General features: G+C 39.7%; 1 protein-coding gene across 3 annotated transcripts in view; it reads left to right on the forward strand.

The window, feature by feature from the left end:
- Window positions 1-14,727, forward strand: part of prkg3 (protein kinase cGMP-dependent 3) — a 25,394-nt gene extending 10,667 nt beyond the window's left edge. For all 3 annotated transcript variants that reach the window (XM_058392812.1, XM_058392810.1, XM_058392811.1), the window contains 20 exons: window positions 148-198; window positions 946-1,069; window positions 1,163-1,329; window positions 4,503-4,616; window positions 4,901-5,006; window positions 5,320-5,383; window positions 6,261-6,338; window positions 6,449-6,537; window positions 6,959-7,024; window positions 8,660-8,707; window positions 9,041-9,082; window positions 9,276-9,387; window positions 9,616-9,752; window positions 9,835-9,924; window positions 10,021-10,162; window positions 10,589-10,752; window positions 11,227-11,343; window positions 11,629-11,691; window positions 11,838-11,913; window positions 12,782-14,727. In XM_058392812.1, coding sequence (XP_058248795.1) covers window positions 148-198; window positions 946-1,069; window positions 1,163-1,329; window positions 4,503-4,616; window positions 4,901-5,006; window positions 5,320-5,383; window positions 6,261-6,338; window positions 6,449-6,537; window positions 6,959-7,024; window positions 8,660-8,707; window positions 9,041-9,082; window positions 9,276-9,387; window positions 9,616-9,752; window positions 9,835-9,924; window positions 10,021-10,162; window positions 10,589-10,752; window positions 11,227-11,343; window positions 11,629-11,691; window positions 11,838-11,913; window positions 12,782-12,868 — 1,937 coding nt within the window. In that variant the 3' untranslated portion in view covers window positions 12,869-14,727. The remainder of the gene's footprint in view (window positions 1-147; window positions 199-945; window positions 1,070-1,162; window positions 1,330-4,502; window positions 4,617-4,900; window positions 5,007-5,319; window positions 5,384-6,260; window positions 6,339-6,448; window positions 6,538-6,958; window positions 7,025-8,659; window positions 8,708-9,040; window positions 9,083-9,275; window positions 9,388-9,615; window positions 9,753-9,834; window positions 9,925-10,020; window positions 10,163-10,588; window positions 10,753-11,226; window positions 11,344-11,628; window positions 11,692-11,837; window positions 11,914-12,781) is intronic.
- The last annotated feature ends 2,174 nt before the right edge of the window (window positions 14,728-16,901 follow it).

The following is a 16,901-nucleotide window of genomic DNA, read 5'->3' on the forward strand; positions in this document are numbered from 1 at the left end:
GCCTTAATAACAGAAACCGACGTTATGTTCTGTAGAAAGTGTAGTTCTTCTTATTAAATGTAGTCGTGTGATGTTGGAATAAATGGAAATTAGGCATGGGTTTCCTCTGATTTTATGTTAGTAATAGTTCTTATTTTCTGTCTCCAGCATCCAAGTTGAAGGAGAAGGAGAAACTCTTGGAGGAGCTCCAGAGTCAAGGTATGCATGAGTGTGTGTGTGTGTATGAGAGAAAGAGAGAGCGCGTTTGAACAGGAAGTACTTATTCTGGGCAACGCATAACGGATCAATGTTTAAAGGATTTGAAAAAAATTCTGGATCTCTGGTTTATTTTTAATTAGTGAGGGGAACAAACAGTCGAGGAGACCTCTGTACACTCCTACACTACTGTACGCTTCCTTAAAGTAAGCATGGTTTCTATCTGATTCCAAACATGCTTCTACAAACAATATTAATTAGAGTTAGCCTCCTTTGGTTTAGGGTTTAATAAATTGGGAATAAAACACCATGTGTCAAGCATGTAATAGGAAATAAGCAGTAAAGGGATGTGGTGGTGTGCGATACTGGGCGTTAACATCCTGAAACTGATTATTTTTCCAAAAAAGCATGTCCTGAATTCTTATACCTCACCATTTTCCAACGATGACATTAATATTTATTGATATGTCTTCCTTAAACAATTCATAAATGTCTTGTTGCAAAAAACTGCACCACTTGCAATACACGTTGCTGTTTGTTAAAAAACAACACGATTTTTTATCAATAAATTGCTACTATAGAAGTGTCGTAAATAACACCGTCTGACCAATCAGATTTGAGAACTCATCAGTGCTGATGTTTTTTAAGCAGTCAATTGGTACTTGATTTATAAAATCAACCCGAATGATGGATATTAAGTGAGTCCCAACTAAACCGTAAAACACTTGGACTGTATGTTTCCCTTCTCAGAATTGTCTCAGAGGTTGAGCAATGACAGTGTGGAGGTCCGGCAGAGCCGAGCAGCCGTCATGGCTCCGGAGCCCATTCCAGATGATATGGACATCTCGACCACCAGGGTCAAAAAAACAGCCAGGTAAACTCTTATCCTGTACAATTCCCTTGTTAATTATAGAGCTGGATATATCTTGTCTAGTAGTAAACAATTAGTGTGTGTGTGTGTGTGCAGTGAAAGAGCTCAGATCATTAACGCAATGCAGAAAAACGACTTCCTGAGACGTCTTGATGAAGAGCAGATCAGCATGATGGTGGAGCTCCTTACCTCTCTGGACCGCTGTCCGGGTGATGACATCATTAAAGAGGGCACAGAGGGTGACAGCATGTACATTGTGGCAGGTGTGTGTTTGTTTATTATATTGTGAGGGCCATGACAAATTAGTGCACTCGTGCTGCTGAGACCAAAATCCTTGTGGGGATCAAAATTATGGTCCCCACAATGTTTTTGCTCAGGAGACGATGCTGATGTGTATGGTGTAAAAAAAAAAAAAAAAGAATTGGAGGATCTAACCATGCACATACACCTGACATCTGTTTTTCAGCTGTGTGTGTTATTACATCTAATGCCAAATTTGTTATTGGTGGAAAACGTATTAATGTCAATCTGCTAATTTAATTAAATTTTTACTTGGAAAAACAGCAAGTCTGTGTTTGTTCACCTGGATGCGAAATGGAGCAATAAACTCCGAGCCATATTATAGTGCTAAACTTCCTCATCCCCTAATGCTTTGAACCATTTATTAGGACACAGGTCCAAGCACTGGTGCTGTAGTGGAACGTGCTGTGGACTCTGATATGTATTGTCCCTGGTTTGAATCTGTATGCCTGTGTTTTTAGATTTAAACACTTCACTGCCACCCTTTGAATTGTTTGTTGGGACAAAAGTCTAATAAATACATACACTGCTTATCCTGCAGTAGTGTAGTGCTTGGTGCCATGGCCTTGCATGTGTAAGGTCCCTGGTTCAAGTCTATGCATCTTTACTCTAGCTTTAGTTCAAGGTTAATTAGATAAAGGTGAAAAAGTTTATAAAGCAGCTTGCTGGTGTGAGTTCCTATGGCTCATGTGGATAAGCATTGCCTCTAGCTTGTTCAAACCCAACCTGGAACTCCAAGATATGATGATCAATGTTAGAGGTACCGCAGGGCACAAAGATACCCTGAGATGGAAGGTGTCAGAGGGCACGAGACTGCATTAAGAAGGAAGTGGAAGGCCCTGGAGGAACAGAAGGTTCATCAGAAGGAAAAGAGATTAGAGTTGGAAGCAGTTTTTGCTTCATAATGGAGTCTACAAAAATATTTAATCACCATGTCTTTTTTTATGGCCCCATTTATTCTATCCCCTCTCATGCCCCGCCCTTTCTGCAGTTACATCACTCAGGGGTCCTCACCACACCCTCTGTCACCTTCCACATCACTCCACTGGAGTTGTTTTGCCCTTCAGTACCTTCCACAGGACTCCTCAGGAGCAATCTCACAGTCTTGCACCACCCACATCATTTCTCATGCACCACTTTGCCCGTCTGGTATGTTTCACATTGAACAACCGGAACCGTCTACACTTGTCTCATGGAGTGCAAGCAGTTTGACCCAGCAAGCTTCTGTGCCACAGGTGAGGCTCATCCATATGAGCCACAGGAACTCATGCAAGCTGAGTGCTTAATAGATCGTTTTACCTTTGTCTTATTAACCCTGACCCTAAACATTATGTAAACACCAAAAGCAGGGGCTTGGACCGGTGTCTGCAGCACTAACCACTACATTACTCTAGTACCTGAGCTGTTAAAGCTTATTGCACTTTTGTCCTAATAAATAGCTCAAAATGCACCAGTGACATGTTTAATTCTAAAAGCAAAGACACACAGACTCAAACCAAGGACCATATGCACCAGAAACCACAACACTAACCACTACACCATCACCTATAGTGCTGACATATTGAACTTTTGTCTTAAAAATTAGCTCCAAAACAGTTGGTCAAATGAGTGTTTGAGCACAAACACACAGATGCAAAGCGAGGACATTGAGTCCATGATACTAATCACTACACCAATGCAGGGCATGTCACTGGCACCCTCCCAACTCAGAGGTAAGAATGGTGCTGTTGCTTGAACCAAGGACCTCATACATCTAAGGCCACTACACTACTCTAGCTGTTGCTTTTTGGACATTTGTCTTAATACATGGCTTGAAAACAGTTGCTAAAGAATTTATCCACTGACACTAAACCATTGCAGGACGTTTGGTTGGTGTTTTTCTATCCCAGAGGCAAGAAAAGGAGCTGTTAATTATGGACTTTTGTCTTAACACTGAGCTAGTGAAGTGTTTAAATCCAAAGACACACAGACTTGATCTCACACACTGGCGACAGTAACACTAACCACTACACCACCACAAAGCTACACCATGGTTGTGTATTTGACTTTTGTCTTAATAAATAGTTCAAAGCATGTCCATGGCATATAAATTTTAAAAGCAAAGACACTCAAACCAAGAGGCTTACATCTCAGAGACTGATATTAGCCGCTACAGTACTTGAGGATGGAGGGTGTGGTTGCTTATTAGACGTTTGTATTAATAAGCATCTCAAAGCACACCACTGAAGTAATTAAAGAACCTTGCACAACATCCTCCTAAATCACCATCACTCCTCATGCACCACCTTGCCTTTTTATATATATTTATATATATATACCACATCACTCCTTATGAACCACCCAACATTGCTCCTCATGCACCACTTTGCTTTCAGGAGCTTTCCATATTGCTCCACAAGCCATCTTGCCCTCCAACACCTTCCTTATCACCCCACATGAGCCATCACACCCTCCAACATTGTTTCTCATGCCCTCAGACACTTTCCACATTGTTCCTCATGCACCACTTTGTCTTTTGGCATCTCAGACAGTGAGAATTGTCTATGCTCATTTATTAGAGCTCCAGCTGGTGTTTGAACCAGAAGTCTTCTAAGCCAGAGGCAATGCTCATCCATATGAGCCAGGGGAACTCATACAATCAGGCTGATTTAAAGACCTTTTCACCTTTGTCTAATTACACCTGACCTAAAGCTAAAGCTGCTGCTGCTAAGACTTACACTTCGAAGGCAGTGCTATTGGTTCAAAGCAAACCAGTGAAGTGTTTAAACACAGAGACTCTAACCAAGGCCCACATGCAATACTATTAGATGGTGGAAAACTAAACATAAAGACTTGACCCAAGGACCTCATATATCAAATACCATGACACTAACCACTACAGGACACCAGACCCCTACCAGTTACCTGTTGTCTTAATAAATGTCTTAAAAGGCATCAGCAAAGGGCCAAAGTTGACTACTGATCTAAATCTACATTCAGATTTCTGTATTTAAACCACATATTTTTAATGAGAATCTCTCTCTCTCTCTCTCTCTCTCTCTCTCTCTCTTGTCTTTATGTGTGTGTTTATTACATGTGTTTGTATGGTAAGAATTTTTAATGAGTGTCTAAATAAACCTAACACCTTTAATCGCAGCTGGAGAACTCCAAGTTACTCAGGCAGGGCGTAATCTGCGAACTTTGACCTCTGGAGATGTCTTCGGGGAGCTGGCCATCTTGTACAACTGCAAACGAACAGCTTCGGTCAAAGGTCAGTCCCTGGCGTTAAAGGAATAGCTCATTAAAAAAAAAATTCAATGCCCATAATTTCCTTTCCATTCCAGGTAATATAGTATACCGGTGGAGCTTTTTCTAGCTTTTCTGACTACAGTTTGTGTGTATAATAATGGTGGTGTAACACCAAGCTGTGTGCTCAGGAATAAGACGATTTTAGCTTCAAGTTGATAGCTTGTGATACAGCCCCTTTTTTTTCTGTCTCATGTTTTGCTTCCATCATTTATTTGGCCATCCTCTGTGTCTGTCGTTACCCAACAGCTGTCACGGCGGTTAAATTATGGTGCATTGAGAGACAGATATACAGAAGCATCATGGCAATCAAGTCCAAAAAGAAGCGAGAGCAGCTAATGGGCTTCTTAAAGACGTGAGAGCTTTCTTTTTTTCTCTCTTTCTCTGTGTATAGAGAAAAAACAAACTAACAGGCACAATAACTGGCTATTTTTATACAGGACAATAAGGTTATTAGAATGAGTAGACGATCATTTCAGAGGACAAATACTACAGTGCTAACCCACATCATTTCAATCAACTGTTCTGATGTTCTCCATGCACCCCTTGATTTAGACATCTAAAGAAATGTTCAATAACAATACACCGTCACATCTTTAAGTGTTCTCGAGTCTGACAGCTTTGGAGAAGCCTAAAATGTGATTTTTCTGTTCGTCTACCTTCCACAGAGCTCGCACCTTCAAATCCCTGCGTGATGAACAGCTCTCCTGCATCATTGACTCCATGGAGGAGGTTTGTGCCACTCGCTGTCATTTCCCTCACGAGGCTCCTCATCTGCACTGCACTTTATCTCTTAATTTAAATATTTATGAATTCGTCCCAAATCCACGATCGAGCATGCCCATGTTCCACTCAGTGAGGTCAGTTAAAGGAACATAAGAAGAATAATGTATAATGGAACAATAGGTATTTTTCAGCCTCTGTAGATCTTTTGTGCAACATAATACATGATTTTGTTCAATCATATTTCTCAGTTTGAGGCTCTATTTATTTAGTAAAATAGTCCCAAGTTTCCCAAGGATCATCTCCACTTCTTAAAAAGTGTTTCATCGATGCTTTCCACCAAGAATTGAACTGTTGTCATCGTTGTCTATTGTGAATGCAATATTCCTTACCATTTTGACCGTATCGTTTTTCTATTAGTACAGTGGTGAGACCAGCCATGCTGTATGGTTTAGAGACAGTGTCACTGAGGAAGAGACAGTGGGACAAAGTTAGGGATGGTTTGGACATGTTCAGAGGAGGGAGAGTGAGTATATTGGTAGGAGAATGTTGGACATGGAGCTGGCAGGCAGGAGGCAAAGAGGAAGGCCAAAGAGGAGGTATATGGATGGAATAAATGAGGATATGAAGATAGTGTTGAGGATGCAGAAGATAGGGATAGGTGGAGAAAGATGATTCGCTGTGGCCACCCCTGAAGGGACAAGCCAAAATAATAAGAAGATACATGCACAAGAGAGAGGTTTAGGAATTATTTTTTTTCCATTTCATCATGTAAAGGATTAATCTTGACTCCCACATGTATACCAGTTGTTTTCATAATCTGTTTTTATCCAAACATAAATAAATGCTAATCTTTCACACTGATCCATGGTTTCCCTGCACCCAGGTGAAGTTTCAGGATAATGAGGTGATCGTGCGTGAAGGTGCTGAGGGAGACACGTTTTACATCATCCTCAAGGGAGAGGTGAGAGAGGGCAGAGTTAAATGTAACACCGTTTTCCTCCTCCTGTTGCTATAGTGCACACATTCTGTACACGGTATGTTGTTACGTTATATTATCCTCTCTAACCTCAGGTCGAGGTGACAAAGAAAGTGAACGGGCAGCAAAAAATCATCCGGAAATTGGGACAAGGGGATTATTTCGGAGAGCTGGCTCTTATACGGTAAGGAAATGCTATAGAATGGTATGTGTCACTGACGATTTCCTTCGGGGTCATCTTTATAATTCTGTATAAACGTATATGGGCTGTTGTAATAGTTTGGAATCAGCTCATATTAATTTTTTAATTCACCGAAGCTGATTTCACACTAAGATTTTTTTTTTGCATGTATTTTTGTCCCGCTATTGACATTAAAAGACGTTAAAATTGACAAGTGACATGAACACAGTATTCAGAACAATTTCCTTACCGTTCCTAGCATACATTTGTGTCAGCTAACTCTCTAGCCTAGCTTTCTTGTTTATCGGGGTTGCATCGGATGGAAAAAAAAACATACAGGGCTTGGGTGAACATGCGAAAATCTCCATAGATATATAATTTATTATTTATGGTGTTAGTCTTGTTTGTTTATTTGTTTGTGCAGTGAGATCTTGAGAACAGCTACCTGCATTGCTTTGGGGTCAGTGACCTGCTTCGCAATTGATAAGGAGTGAGTCCCAGTTCTCTATTCGGTTACTTTCCATTTTATTTAATAATTTATTATTATTATTATTATTATTATTATTATTATTATTATTATTATTCCTTTTTTTTACACATATGTGCTATATAACTATAATAAATAAATAAAAAATCACTTATTTTTAAATATATATATATATATATATATATATATATATATATATATATATATATATATATATATATATACATATATATATATATATATATATATATATATATATATATATATATATATATATATATATATATATATACAGGGGTTGGACAATGAAACTGAAACACTGGCCAATTTAGTGTTGGAGGTTTCATGGCTAAATTTGACCAGCGCGGTGGCCAATCTTCATTGACTGCACATTCCACCAGTAAGAGCAGAGTGTGAAGGTTTAATTAGCAGAGTAATAGCACAGTTTTGCTTAAAATATTGCAATGCACACAACATTATGGGTGACATATCAGAGTTCAAAAGAGGACAAATTGTTGGTGCACGTCTCGCTGGCGCATCTGTGACTAAGACAGCAAGTCTTTGTGATGTATCAAGAGCCACGGTATCCAGGGTAATGTCAGCATACCACCAAGAAGGACGAACCACATCCAACAGGAGTAACTGTGGACGCAAGAGGAAGCTCTCTGAAAGGGATGTCCGGGTGCTAACCCGGATTGTATCCAAAAAACATAAAACCACAGCTGCCCAACTCACTGCAGAATTAAATGTGCACCTCAACTCTCCTGTTTCCACCAAAACTGTCAGTCGGGAGCTCCACAGGGTCAATGTACATGGCCGGGCTGCTATAGCCAAACCTTTGGTCACTCGTACCAATGCCAAACGTCGGTTTCAATGGTGCCAGCAGCGAAAATCTTGGGCTGTGGACAATGTGAAACATGTATTGTTCTCTGATGAGTCCACCTTCACTGTCTTTCCCACATCTGGGAGAGTTACAGTGTGGAGAAGCCCCAAAGAAGCGTACCACCCAGACTGTTGCATGCCCAGAGTGAAGCATGGGGGTGGATCAGTGATGGTTTGGGCTGCCATATCATGGCATTCCCTAGGCCCAATACTTGTGCTAGATGGGCGCGTCACTGCCAAGGACTACCGAACCATTCTGGAGGACCATGTGCACCCAATGGTTCAAACATTGTATCCTGAAGGCGGTGCCGTGTATCAGGATGATAATGCACCAATACACACAGCAAGACTGGTGACAGAGTGGTTTGATGAACATGAAAGTGAAGTTGAACATCTCCCATGGCCTGCACAGTCACCAGATCTAAATATTATTGAGCCACTTTGGGGTGTTTTGGAGGAGCGAGTCAGGAAACGTTTTCCTCCACCAGCATCACGTAGTGACCTGGCCACTATTCTGCAAGAAGAATGGCTCAAAATCCCTCTGACCACTGTGCAGGACTTGTATCTGTCATTCCCAAGACGAATTGATGCTGTATTGACCGAAAAGGAGGCCCTACACCATACTAATGAATTATTGTGGTCTAAAACCAGGCGTTTCAGTTTCAGTGTAAAAACCCCTGTATATATATACATATATATATATATATATATAATCATTTTATTTTATTTATTATGTGTTTTCTGTTTTCTTTGCAGGGCTTTTGAGGAGACAATCCCAATAGAAAGCCTGGAGCTACATGATGAGTATGGTTATTTTGCCTCTAGCCAAACACACACACACACACACACACACACCCTTATTAGGTTTTGACCAGCATATAAATGCAGTATCACATGGATGCTGGATGAGTGGATGTTTTTGAGGAGAAGGAATTCTCTCACTCTGATTTTTCATTTTTTTGTACTGATGTGTCGCTGCTAAACGTAACGTGGTGGCAGATTTTGCACCGGTTATCTCTTCTTTTCCATTAGAATTAACCAGCGTTTACTGTAGGTCAGTGTAGTCATACACAACAGATTATAATTAGAGAGAGATCTTGACTTTTGTTGTTCTTTTCCCTTTCTCGGTTTGAGCAGCACAGATCTCCCGGAGGACACTTGCACTCCGAAGAAAAATAGGTAAGATCACTGAAGAAATAAACACTTTTGGCTGAAACATTTTGCAGGAGGAAAATCAAAGATAAAATTGATTTGCTTCAGATTTCAAATCAGTGAAAGAAAGTAAAATCAAGAAAGGAAACTTTGTTTTACCATGGATGGTACAGCCATTTTGCAAAACCGTGATGTTCTGTTCTGTTCTGTGTGTCTTCAGCTCAGTGTCTTCTCTACAACTGAAGGACCTGATCCCGGTCCTGTACCAGGAGGGACGTTACCAAGGAAGCCCCGTCACCCTGGGATTGGGGGGGTTCGGACGAGTGGAACTGGTAGAGTAGTGATTGTAGAATTGGGTGTAGATTTAAACACTGGTAGAAAGATTACCTTGAGGCTACCTACAACATCAAGTGCATCATTAACATGTATAAGATGATAAGTCACACAAATAAATAGGCTATGTCTGAACACTTGTGGCTCAAATCGATGGTTAACTCTTAACTCCATATATTAAATTGTATTGCATAATAGCTACTAGCTCTACCTTGCGTTGTACACAGGTAACCACGATGCAGCATGGGAAATACTTTGCCCTGAAAAAGATCAGCAAAAAGCTCATCGTCCAGAAGAGGCAAGAAGAGCACGTGCTGTTCGAGAAGAGGCTAATGCTGGACATCGAGTGTGACTTCATAGTCAGGTGAGATTTTAATGAATAAGATTTTAACAGCTTGACCTTGACGGGTGAATGTTTGACCCTTAATCTACATGTTCCGCTTTAGGCTTCATGGGACATTTAAAGACTCTCGCTACATCTATATGGTCATGGATTTCTGCTCAGGGGGCGAGATCTGGACCAAGCTAAAAGAAGTGTAATTATGACACCAGGATTTTATATAATTGTACTGACAAAGTTCCAGTGTTCCACAGCAGCCTCGTGTGTGTGTGCGTGTGTGTGTGTGTTACAGACGTCGTTTTGAAGAGAACGTGACCGTGTTTGTCGCAGCGTGCGTGGTGGAGGCTTACGCCTACCTCCATAAGAAAGACATCATGTACCGAGACCTGAAGCCAGAGAACCTCATGCTGGACTCCAGGGGATACGTCAAACTAGTAAATTGCTTGGATTTATCAAGAACTGTATCTTGTGAAAAGTATTTACAATAACCAGTAGGTTATTAGTAATATGTTAATAATTATAATATGTTCCTGGAGGTTTAGAGGAAGTCAACATTGGGAGAGAGAGAGTGTTCAATGTGATGCTTGCTCTACCAATTAACAATATATTTTTGTGTGCTTCGATGCCTTCAGGAAACATTGACCGTCAACATAACATGATACTAATATAAACACAGAGATTAGCCCTGAGTATACATAGTTTCTATATAATTATTCATACCTAGTGATGAAAAACTAGAAACTAGGAATTTCAACGTTCACTTTTATCTATTTTCTTTCTAAAAGCACGGTTTTTCCCATTCAATAGATTATATATACTGTATCTCTCTCTCTCTCTCTCTCTCTCTCTCTCTCTCTCAGGTGGATTTTGGTTTTGCTAAAAAGCTCCGGCGAGGACAGAAGACATACTCTTTCTGCGGAACTCCAGAGTACATGGCTCCAGAGATTATTCAGAATCATGGTCACGACTTCGCTGCTGATTTCTGGTCACTAGGTGTTCTGATGTATGAGCTTCTGGCTGGCAGGTAGGAAAGAAATGAACCAAAGAGACATCAGAACTAGTGGTGTGAATAAATTAGAAGAATAATTTCTCTGTACTGAGAAAAGACATGTACAGCTGGCCTAACAACTGCACTGAGACTTTTCCTGTCTACAATAAATATCTTAAAAGCTTGATGCCTGATTGCTCCCTCAGACGATTTTGCTACTCAGTTTACATCGTCGTGAAGGACAGAACCATTGCACTATATTAGCACTAAATTGATAGAAAGAATTACAACTTGTGGACGATGCACCAGCTTCAGTGTCGGAGCTTAAATGACTCATGAATCAAGACTCCTGAATCATTTGTGTTGAAACGTGGTTAATCGTTGTTAAATGTTAATTGTGTTGATGTGCATTTCATGCCTGAATGCCTTCACCAGATAGACGGAACAAAATATTCAAACCCAGATTTGATGCTAATCTATTTGTTTTCCCTCTCTGCCTGCATGTTGAAGCCCACCTTTTTCCAGCTCAGAGCCACAGAACATCTATGCTAAGATATTGGATGGGGTGATAAAGTATCCCCCACACATGGGAGAGGCGGCCAGATCTCTTATTAGCAAACTGTGCAGGTAAATGCCAAACCCCTTACATGATTTTACTTCGGAAAACAAGACAAATGGCAGTATATTCGTAAAATAAATTCAAGAATAAATTTAGATACAACAAAAGAAAGAAAGTAAACAGTTAAATAAATAAATAAATAAATAAATAATAAATTTAGCATGTACTATTAAGTGTAAATCAACATAATTTAATTATGCCTTTGTGGTGGTGGTGGTGGTGGTGGTGTTGTTATTGACGTTTGTAAGAATGAAGCTTTTTAAAAGACATGTGTTTATGCCACATTATTTTAGACCACGTCCGGGTCAACGGTTAGGAAACACCAAAAATGGAATCAAAGACGTCCGTAATCACAGGTGATAACATGCGCATCCACATCCATCCATTTATCCGTATATTATGCACCGTAAACCTTGAAACACTTATAATTATTCGTTATTAATACATCTCGCTCTCTCGCTCTCTCTCTCTCTCTCTCTCTTGCTCTCTTTTGTTCCATCAGGTGGTTTAACAGCATGAACTGGCACAAACTGAGGATGAAACAGATCAATGCTCCGACAGTTAAACTCATCAGAAAGGTCAGTATTAAGATGATGTAAGGAATAAAACACTTGTAGGTGTGCTGTTAGAGGAAAATAATCATCTGACATCCGAATACATATATATATATATATATATATATATATATATATATATATATATATATATATATATATATATATATATATATATATATATGTTCTGTTTGGTTCGTTGTTACGTTTACATGTAAAAATACTACTTCTGCTTCCTCGTGTCTGACACAGAGAGAAATGACTCTAGTATTCTTCATCAGCGTGGTTAATTAAGGCAGACATGATTAGGATCATGTGGGCTGCGAAAGCGACGCCAGTCACGAGCGGATTGTCTCAGTCTTATGCTGCTCACGGCAGGACATGATGTTCTTCCTGACACAACGTCTGAAAACAGACGGTTTGATGCGTCGACCAAATTTTTTCTTCTCTGCTAGTGAAACTTTCACTGATGATCAGCAGCATATGCTTTCAAACTGGGTGTTTTCACACCTGGCTTGTTTAGAGCTTTGGTCTCAGAATCTGTTGTGTTTTCTCTTGATTCCGTTCGTTAACACACCAAAACAACGATCGAACTCGGCAACGGTTCGGTCATGCGATCCGACCCGAGACAACACACCAACCTGTACAGCAATGCATGATGGGATAACAGTATTGCTGAAAGTATATTAATAAGCTTTAAACATATTATATTAATAGAAATCTCCAATAAAGTTTTCCAACATTTCTGGACAGGAGATGCGGTTTCTTAAGTCACTTATTAATTAGTAATTATTATCAACATACCACAAGTGTTTTATTTCCCTTAATGTCTGGTAACGTTGCATGTCTTGTAATCATGCTCAAGCCTGAGATGTGTGTGTTTCTGTCTCAGGGTCCCTGCTACATCAACTTTGACCGTTTCCCGTTTGAGAAGAGCCTGGCTGAGGAGGATTTCTCCGGGTGGGATCAAGATTTCTAAGAGCCGTTGAGAATCGTTGAGGCCCTGCGAACACTCTTCCTCTTAATAACCATCTGTGGACGTCTTTGGGCAGCGTGTTCCATCACGAATGTGGAAAAACAGAAAAATGATTCAGTATTAAAAAAAAATAAAATAAATAAAAACAGTTTGTAATTTAGAGAAAGCCGTCTGGACCATCTGCTTTATTAGCACCTGTGTGAAAGAGCTTCATCAAAGACACAGAACTTTACCGAGGTGTAGAGACTGAGAATATATATCACGCTCTGGGATGGAGTATTGTTTTGTTTTTTTATGGATGTGATTTTGTTATTTTTGTTTTAACACCACATGCTATTTTCCAGCAAAATTTGCTCACTTTTTTGGAGAACAAGAGAGAGAGAGAGATCTTGTGACAAGTGCTAGATAAATTCAACATATACAACTATGTGTAACAACAAAAACATTTATCCAATAAGTGACCAAAAGCTATGAATTAGACGTTCTTAAGGAGTTTGGAATTAAATAACTCGAATCATCATGTTCTGCAGGTTTGCTTCTTTGTCGATGGAAACTAATAAGGCGATAAATACTATTGTTTGCTACGTATTATACCAGAGTGCTATTGAATCTGATTTAAAAACTAAATAAATAAATAAATAACAGAACTGATCAGACAGTAGTTCCCAGTCCCCTGAGGATTTCATGATCACAGAAATTATGATTATATTATTAGAAATTCTGCGATGTGTTTTCACTGGAAAACGTTTAAAAGAAGAATCCTTCAAGCATAAAAAACTTTGTAAAAACAGTTGCATCGCAAGAAAAGTAAATAAATAAAGTCAAACATTTTTGGCAAACAACAATCACAAAAAAATCGCCATGAAAACCTCTATACGTTTCAGGCAGTAACATAAACGACAAATTTATGTTAATGCACTCATTCTTATACACTGATCAGGTATAACACTGTGAGCAGTGACAGGTGAAGTGAATAAGACTGAATATCTCCTCATCATGGCACCTGTTAGTGGGTGGGATATATTAGGCAGCAAGTGAACATTTTGTCCACAAAGTTTGATGTGTTAGAAGCAGGAAAAATGGACAAGCGTAAGGATTTGAGCGAGTTTGATGAAGGGCCAAATTGTGATGGCTAGACCACTGGATCAGAGCATCTCCAAAACTGCAGCTCTTGTGTGGTGTTCCCGGTCTGCAGTGGTCAGTATCTATCAAAAGTGGTCCCAGGAAGGAACAGTGGTGAACCGGAGACAGGGTCATGAACGGCCTTGACTCATTAGGGAGAGAAGGCTGGTCCGTGTGATCCGATCCAACAGATGAGCTACTGTTGCTCAAATTGCTGAAGAAGTTAATGCTGGTTCTGATAGAAAGGGGTCAGTGTTTTGGTAGCAAAAGGAGGACCAACACAATATTATGCAGGTGATGCCTGATCAGTGTATGTTTCTATAGCAACAGGTATTTCACAGGGTATAATCTAATCTAAAGTCAAATTGAATTGAGAAAAAAGTTTTAACAACGAAAAAAACGAATAATCATTTATAAATGATTGAGAAATGTTTACTTTAAGGAAGTCATGTTGGAACTAATCTCAGCAATCTGAAATGGCCTGGGAGGTTTGTCTGCCATGGGACAGTCTCCATGTTCCCTGCAACTCTATGTAGAAAACAGGAATTAAAAAAAAGTGTCCAAAAAGTGTTTTTCTAATAAATGGCACACATCTCTAAAGGGCATAAGAGCTTGATAATGTTATTTCTCTCCTGTGTCTACCCTACAACCTCGACTGTCATTCATTTTTGTTTGTTTGTTTGTTTGTTTTTTTCTTTCTTTTTTATTGTACATACAATGCCTGAATAAATGCAATATTTCCGGAAGAATTGAATTGTTAGTGCTCTCTTCTGTGGCTTGCAGTAATCAATCTTTCAATTTGCCGGAGGATAAAAATGAATTATTCATCACAAACACTGCCTTGTGTATATACACTGCCAGTTACCGAGTTTCAAACATTCGTTGTCGGATTGATGTGCTCGAACATCTTATGTGCGGTCTTATCTTTTCCCCATGCAAAAGATTTAACACCAATGACTTTTTAATAGCGTAACACAGATGTTGAAGGTGACTGTCTAAAAAAAGATGAGCTAGAGGAAATATGACGTCCATTAAAGGAGAACATTTCCTCGGGCATAATCATTGATCAAAGGTTGCGGAGTCTGAAGATGTTCATGCTTTCGACTAATCTGGAGTTAGGAGAAGACGCTGCATTGTTCCTCTGAGTTTTGAGTTTGTTCTCTACCCTGCTTATGTAGTTCGAGTCCACATCCATCACTAAACAACAAAGACACACACACACAGTGTGAAACATGCTGCCCCTTTAATGAACGGTTTCTATAGCAACACCAGAATTCTGCCTCCTGACTTCCCCATGTCCTGACAGCAAGAACCTCTAAAAAGGAACTGGAAAATGTACATTTATAGGAAAGTCAATTAAGAAAGAGAGAGTGTGTGTGTGTGTAGGGGTGGAAGCTAATGACTGATGTCTAAAGTTGTTTGTGTTACTCCACAGAAACACTGCTGATCAGGTTTAGGATGTGAACACTGTGCTGCTCATTAATGCATTAATGCTGCTGGGATGCTGGAGGTGATGTGATGGTAAAGCATGAACTACAATCAGACCTACAACTAGACACACTGTCAGACTTACAGACAGACCAACTGTCAGAGCCCCAATCAGAACCATAATTAGACCAATACAAAGAAATCAAATCTACAAAAGATTCAGTCACACTCACAATTATGCCAGCAACCAGAACTGTAATCAGATCCATAATCAGAACTGTAGTCAGACCTGTAATCAGACCAACAGTCAGAACTGTAATCAGATCAACAGTCAGAACTTTACTTAGACCCATAATCAGAACTGCGGTCAGACCTGTAATCAGACCAACAGTCAGAAATGTAATCAGAACTGCAGTCAGAACTGTAATCAGACCCATAATCAGAACTGTAATCAGACCCATAATCAGAACTGCAGTCAGAACTGTAATCAGACCAACAGTCAGAACTTTAATCTGACCCACAATCAGAAATGTAATCAGACCAACAGTCAGAACTGCAGTCAGACCCATAATCAGAACTGTAATCAGACCCACAATCAGACCAACAGTCAGAACTGCAATCAGACCCACAATCAGACCAACAGTCAAAACTGTAATCGGACCAACAGTCAGAACTGTAATCAGAACTGTAATCAGACCAACAGTCAGAACTTTAACCAGACCCATAATCAGACCAACAGTCAGAACTGTAACCAGACCCATAATCAGACCAACAGACAGAACTGTAACCAGACCCATAATCAGACCAACAGACAGAACTGTAATCAAACCACCAATACCAGACAAACAGTTAAAACTGTGATAAGACCCACAATTTGAAACAGTTAAAACTGTAATCAGACCCACAATCAGACCAACAATCAGAACTGTAATCAGACCCACAATCAGACAAACAGAACTGTAATCAGACCCACAATCAGACAAACAGTCAGAACAGTAATCAGACCTACAATCAGACAAACAGTACTGTAATCAGACCCACAATCAGACAAACAGAACTGTAATCAGACCCACAATCAGACAAACAGAACTGTAATCAGACCCACAATCAGACAAACAGTACTGTAATCAGGCCAACAATCAGAACTGTTATCAGACCCACAATCAGACAAACAGAACTGTAATCAGACCCACAATCAGACAAACAGAACTGTAATCAGACCCACAATCAGACAAACAGAACTGTAATCAGACCCACAATCAGACAAACAGTACTGTAATCAGACCAACAATCAGAACTGTAATCAGACCCACAATCAGACAAACAGAACTGTAATCAGACCCACAATCAGACAAACAGTACTGTAATCAGACCAACAATCAGAACTGTAATCAGACCCACAATCAGACAAACAGAACTGTAATCAGACCCACAATCAGACTAACAGAACTGTAATCAGACCCACAATCAGACAAACAGAACTGTA

Source organism: Hemibagrus wyckioides, linkage group LG06 (genome assembly GCF_019097595.1).
Source record: "Hemibagrus wyckioides isolate EC202008001 linkage group LG06, SWU_Hwy_1.0, whole genome shotgun sequence".
NCBI classification, from domain to species: Eukaryota; Metazoa; Chordata; class Actinopteri; order Siluriformes; family Bagridae; genus Hemibagrus; species Hemibagrus wyckioides.